The following is a 6,651-nucleotide window of genomic DNA, read 5'->3' on the forward strand; positions in this document are numbered from 1 at the left end:
GTGTGTGTGTGTGTGTGTGTGTCACTCACTGTTGTTTGTTGAGGACAGAAACACCGCAGTTATTCAGAGTCTCCACAAAGAAACCACTGTACACTCATCTTTTCTGTGATTTGAAGCTTTCCCCTGTCAAATCTTCTGGCACACATATAAACCACTATATGCTCAGTATTTTACAGACTGACTTGGAGTTTGACCTCTGCTACCCCCTGCTGGTGAACACACGTTCTGACAGTCAGGCAGAATAGTGCTCAATCTGGGACTCCTTTAAAAGTCTCAAACATTTTCAGTGAAATCCCTTAAAACAGTGTTTCCCAGTTGAGCAAACAGTCTCATCAAAAGGTCCATTTAGTAGCTGTTCAGGAGCTTTTGATCATATCACATTTTCACAGGATCTTCCTCAGTCAGATGCCCAGTTGCAGTGGATTTGTAGATGTTCACACCTAATTTTTTTCCCCCCTTCTTTTCATTAGGCTTCATTTAACGATTTAATTTATTTTGGATCTACATCTCCTGTAAATGTTTGATGCTAACCCCCCCACTCTCTCTTGTTTTGTGTGTTTGTGCAGCTGAACTGGAGTTTGTTCAGATCGTCATCATCATCGTGGTGATGACAGTGATGGTGGTGGTGATCATCTGCCTGCTCAACCACTACAAGCTGTCTACCTGGTCCTTCATAACAAGGCAGAGCCAGGCCCGCAGGCACGACCATGCACTGCAGCAGGTCAGTAACACTGTGTGTGAGTTTGAGTGTGAGTGAGAGTGAATGAGAGACAGATACTGTTTGGATTGGGTTGTATTTAGTTGCTCTGGCTGTGCTCTTCTTTCAGTATCCATGCCAATAACATTTTCATCGAAACTGATAGTGAGTGAAAAACTGCACTGTCTGTCGCTTCATCTGTTCTCACTGAATGTCCCTGCGTATTCATTGTGACAGTACATTTCTTTATTTCTGAAGCAGGACAAACATAGCTTACCAGTTTGTTTCCAGTAAAGCTGCGCTGAGCTAAATGAATCCTTTTATCCCAGTCGTAGTCTCTGTCCCAGTTTCACTGAGGTAACAGCTTTGCTCCAGTCTGTTAGATGAACTTGCCGAATTGGTTTCTTCAGAGCAAGACTGTGTCAGGGCTTGATGTTTAATTCACTACAGCGCCGTCTAGACAGCAGCGGCTCTGCCCCCATACTGACATGTCGACATTCTGGGACAAACACACACACACACACACACCAAGTTGCATATACGCACAATGCAAGATTGCTCCCAGTGAAATGGCCTCAGGTACAGAATGTGATCCGTGATGCAAAATGATTGGTCCATTGATAAACCCGGTTTCTAGACCAGTATCTGAAAAACAGATGAAAGCTCTTGTGCACTTCGTTGTCCCGTTAACTGATTATTTAAATTCAGCTAATAACCTCTCATCTCATCTTTTTCATCTCTCCTCTCACTCTCTGCTCCGTACCGACCAATCAAAACAGAAATTATGCAAACAGAACTAGACACATAAGAAAAAAAAAAAGGCATAAATGCAACATCAGAAAGCAACAAGCCAACAAAGCCCCGTAGCAGAGAAAATTTGGAAGAATAGCCGATGGCCTTTTCCCCTAACAGACACATAAACAGCCAGGATTTATGCATGTGTGTCCTCCTTTTCATCTCTCTTTTTTTTTTTTTTTTTCTCACCAAACATTGTTGACTGTACGATTTAAGAAAAGATCCCAAGTCAAATGTAGACGAAGGGAACCGGCAGTTATTTGATAGTTGTGTTTCTTTGTTGTAGCTTTTATCCTGCCTATTTTTAAGACGGGAGCCGTCTGCCTTTTGTTGTCCTCGCTCCCAAACAGGGCAGGATTTTGGGTTTGAAGCCATCAGGCGTTTCTCAGCATTGTTGTTTCATCTTTCGTGTCCTCATTAAGTTGCTTCTTATTGGGTCTCTCCCCCCCCCCGTTTGTCATCTTTTTAAGGAAAAAAGTTTGTATCTTCTGCTTAATGGTCTCACATCAAAAACCATCCCAGACGTAGCAAACAACAAAGCAGTAATGATTGTTGATTTCTAAAGCTTTATCAGTAGCAGTAAATCTAACATGAATTTAACACACATCCCTCAAATACACGTTTCATTTTCAAAGAGATTCACTGATCGCTTTGTCAGCATTAATAAGAAAAGATACAGTAACTTGTCATATGTTAAAAAAGCTCAAACAAAGCCTTACTTACAAGCTCCAGACAGGCGTATAACAATCTTTAAACCATCTTCTTTCCTGTTTTTGTTTTGTCTTGTCTCAACGTATAGGATGGCTGTCTGTGGCCTTCAGACGGCGGCTCTCGACAAGGTGCCTCGGAGGTAAGACCACCACTGCGCTTACCCCTGTTAAACCCACAGCCGAGTCTTGTTCACTGTGAGGCTACACATACAACCACGATGACTTAGGACCCTGAACTGTTGCATTTAGACAGATTCAGATATTTACAGCACCATGACAGCTGTATATAGAACCATGGCTAAAAGGTTTCTTTCCAACACCAAACTGTCCTCTACCGCCTTGCCTTAAGAGGCATTATCAAGTGGGGCGAAGTAGGGCTTCTGGGATGTTTTTTTTGCGTAGGTTGTAGACTTCAGTCTTAGTAGCTATGGGATTAGTCTCTGTCTTCTTTTCGATGGCCTTTAGCCACTCCACCCTGTTTCAACTTCTGTGAAATCAGCTGTGAAAGGCAACTTTTCTTTAAGCGAGGCTGTAGTAAGGTGCGTGTCACCCAGACTGGCTAATTCAGCAGACATTTTCTGCAACTTTGCAAATAATGTTTCATATATCTTGAGCAACATGTGATTACTCCGTGTCCCCTCGGACGGTTGCTGTCGCCATCTTGATATGAGCTCTGGGACCTAATTAGCTGCAAGTGTTTCTAACTGTGAAGCGCTTCGTCTGACCGTTGTAGACTACAAAAGCAGGCTCAGCGACGCTTATCGGAGCTTCTTGCTCAGGCAGCCTGTGTGTCTCCACCGGCTGTGTCACGTGACTCACACTTCAAGCTTTATTTTAAAAGATGCTGTGCGGAACACTTTTCAGTATTATTAAATCACTGTCAAGTAATTGTGTAGCTTTTGAAGAGTGATCATAAATGAATAATAGTATGGACAGGACATTTGGTAGTCTCTGTTTTATGTTAATGGAGTTGTTAGCATGAGTCAAGTTTCTCATAAGCCTGATATTACCATTACCTCATGGATTTCTTCCATGTGTGTCTGCTCCGTTACGTCTGAGGCTTCATTAAAAAGGTTTGTTTTCGCCTTTGCAAGAAAACCTAAGGGCCTTTTGTGCTGAAAGCGGTGCCCCGTCTTCCTGTTTTGTGCCATAAAACAATTTGCCTTGTTGCCGTAAAGCAATCTGGCAGAATTCCTGGCAGTTTTCATTTGGGCTCTATAGCCTTGTTTCTGGGTGGTTAAAAAAACCTATTAATTATACAGTATGTGGAAAACTTGTAGATGATAACTTGATAACTAATACACTGTTAAATGTGCTACTGGTAGTACATTTAACAGTGTTTGACATTCAGAGGCAGTTTACAGAGAAAGAGAAAGTATAGGCTATAAAGATGGCAACTAAAATGAACCAAATTGAGAGAAAGAAGCCACTCAGTGATCTCTATTGTCTAATCTGCTTGCTGTGTTACAAAAGAAACATGTCTCTTCTCAGCTCTTCTTTGTTTCTTAGTCGGCTTATTTTCCTAGTTCTCGCCCATGAATAATTGTTCTGTGGTTACAGGAATACTGTCATGGCACACAGATCCTGACATTTGCATTTTGGTTGCTTGTAAATATTTGATCATTCAGGAATTGAAGCTTGTAAGTTGTGCTGGGTATGGCTGGCACTATCCTCCAAACAAAATCAAATTTGGCATGTTCTCAAAGACTCGTGAATACAGAACCGCAAACAAATGCCAGTATACTCACAGTGACTGGTGATCTGTTTGCTTAATGGTGTGCATGCCAGATGGAGGAGTCGCGGTGGGAAGAGATGCACTGGGAAAACTAGAAATACAGAGTTCAAAGAACACTCAAAAACACAACCAATCACGTGGTAGTATTGATAACTTGCAGGCAATAGTATTTTGAGGCTGTGTGAGAATTTTAGCACACTTTGGCAATCAAAGCCAAATGTAGCACTTTGTGCAGGCTAAGGGGCAAGTTTGCACCAAAACAAACACGCCACATTTGCTTTCATTTGGAGGACCCTCCCAGCAAAAAGCCTTATGTGTAAACAAAACTAAAGAAGAAGAGAGAGAAACCAACATGAAGGCTGGACAGAGAGAGAAAAGAGTAGAAGGGAGTCAGAGGAGAAGAGGTGCGGGAGCATGAAGGAAGGTAAAAACAGTGTCAGCGTGAAAGCACCCAGAGACCTGGGAAAAAGGAAAAGGCCACAGAGAGACAAACGCAGAGGGAGACACAGCCAATGAGTGTGGGTGGCTGATAGATGCAGGGAAGGGGGCTGTGTGCGTGTGAGTGTGTGTGTGGCAGGGGGGTGGATGGTTTTTGGTGCGTCATTAATCAGCAACACCTCCCCTGACACTGTCTAGACAGCCGTCTGAGAGCTGCCCTGCTCTGCTGCGCTCTGCTCCCTCTATCAGCTATACACCTTTCTCTCCCCCCTCCCTCCCCCGTCTGTCTATCAGTCTGGCTGGCTCTCTACTTTTTCATTTTTCTCTCTGTTGTTTCCCCCCCCCCTGTCTTTATCTTTCTAGCTCTCCTTCCTCTCTTTATCTCCATGCCTCTCTCCTCTTCTCTCCTTTCTGTACTCTCTCTTTCTCCCTCCTTATCTCACTAGCCTTTCTTTTTAATCCTTTCTGTTCCACTCTTTCCCTCTCTGTCTCTCCATTTCAATTGCCCTGATCCTCTATCCCCCCAGGTTTTTTTCCACTCTGTTGTTCTCTCCATCCAGACTGCCTTGTCAGTGGGGGTTGACTATTAGAGCCACAGTCACTAATTGAAATGGGTTCCCTCTGATAATGACTCGCCACAGTAGAAATGTGTTGAATTGGACAGAAATGTGAGAAATGAAGAAATGGATCACAGTCTGAGGAGCTAATTGAGGTGAAGATCTCTGACAAAAGCAGGAGGGTAAACCGATGCGTTGACGGTTGTTTTGTAGTAGAAGGCACTTTGGCAGTTTTCTCCCCTTTAATGTAATTATATTATCTCTTTAATAGCTACTTGGTGGTACACTGGTGGATGCTATTGCTGCATTCAATCATTCAAATGTTTACATAGACCTCAGTTAAACTTGCAGAGAAATGTATTTTCTGAGCAGTTAACAATAATTTTGACATTTAATACACTCAGCACACTGCACTCTAATAAATGTCATGATTTTGAGATATAGTTTAGTTCAGGGGTCGGCAAATTACTCTGCCATCAGGCCAAAATTTTTTCAAGTCATTAGATGGCGGCCCAGATCAATCAATTTATCATTTATAATCCTTCATTCACTGGATACCTGTTTAGCTGAGTCAGCAGTGCACAGGACTCCCGTTTGAATGGTTGTGTGTTCAATCCCCACTTGCTGCTAGTATTATCTTTCTCCCTTTTCAACAAATTAATAATGAAGAGATAATTTTACATGTTCACAATTAAGCATGTGCAGGGGTGTGTGCCTCCCAGCGAGTGGTCCACATCATATGGACACTTATTTTCATTTCCCCAGTTTCTCCAGGCAGAGGGAAGTCCTGCGTTTCTCAGTCAGGGGAATCCAATCTCACATTTTCTGATGGCTTTTTCAGAGGTGTGTTAAGCAAGCCAGAGACTCTTTTGAATTTCCTTCAGAACTTTTCAAAGTGAAAGCTCTCAATTAATAAAACGGCATAAAGTACTGCTGCAAAGATGTTCTTGCGCTTTTATTTTGTAGGCACAATCACTTAAGAGGAAGTGATTACTGCAAAACCCTGTTTACTGGCCTGGTGTGGGAACATAAACGCAGGTCTCCATTAAACGCCTGGTCTGGTTTTTATAGAAGTTGTTTGGATGTATTAAACCTCCTCAACCCTGCGGGGTCGCCTGCTTTAGCTGCTTTTAAGCTGTTCAGATCGTTAATACAAATATTAATGTTTAAACTTGTGATCAGTTTGTCAGTATGGACATGCTACACATCGTTTCAGTCAATTCAGTCGTTCAGTTCATTTAACAAAACAACAAGCTAACCAAAGTCTAATTCTTATAGATTTCCCTGTGTCAAAGTTTTACGGTATGTGAGTAACTTTTGCTGTCATGACTGAGATCTGTTTCAGCACCAGCTGCTATAATGTTTTTGCCGCTATTAAAGTAATCTGACAGATATTATTTCTGGCAAGCCAGCTTTTGCCTATTGCCGACCGCTGGTTTAGGTAGTTCCCAACATGGGAGTCAGAAATATGAATTTTTATGAAAGATGAAAGTTTTTATATATTATTTATAGTAATACAGTGGGGGAAAAAAGTATTTGACCCCTTGCTGATTTTGCAGGTTTGCCCACTTACAAAGAATGCAACAATCTACAATTTTAATCAAATGTACATTCTAACAGTGAAAGACAGAATCCCAAAGAAAATTCCAGAAAATCACATCATATGAATTTATTAAAATTGATGACCATCTGATGAGGAAAAACAAGTATATGACCCCC

General features: G+C 42.0%; 1 protein-coding gene across 1 annotated transcript in view; it reads left to right on the forward strand.

Annotated features, from left to right (window-relative positions):
* Positions 1–6,651, forward strand: part of LOC123967682 (low-density lipoprotein receptor class A domain-containing protein 4-like) — a 232,369-nt gene that overhangs the window by 216,934 nt on the left and 8,784 nt on the right. The window contains exon 5 of the mRNA XM_046043853.1: positions 2,292–2,342. Coding sequence (XP_045899809.1) covers positions 2,292–2,342 — 51 coding nt within the window. The remainder of the gene's footprint in view (positions 1–2,291; positions 2,343–6,651) is intronic.

Source organism: Micropterus dolomieu, linkage group LG03 (assembly GCF_021292245.1).
Source record: "Micropterus dolomieu isolate WLL.071019.BEF.003 ecotype Adirondacks linkage group LG03, ASM2129224v1, whole genome shotgun sequence".
NCBI lineage: Eukaryota > Metazoa > Chordata > Actinopteri > Centrarchiformes > Centrarchidae > Micropterus > Micropterus dolomieu.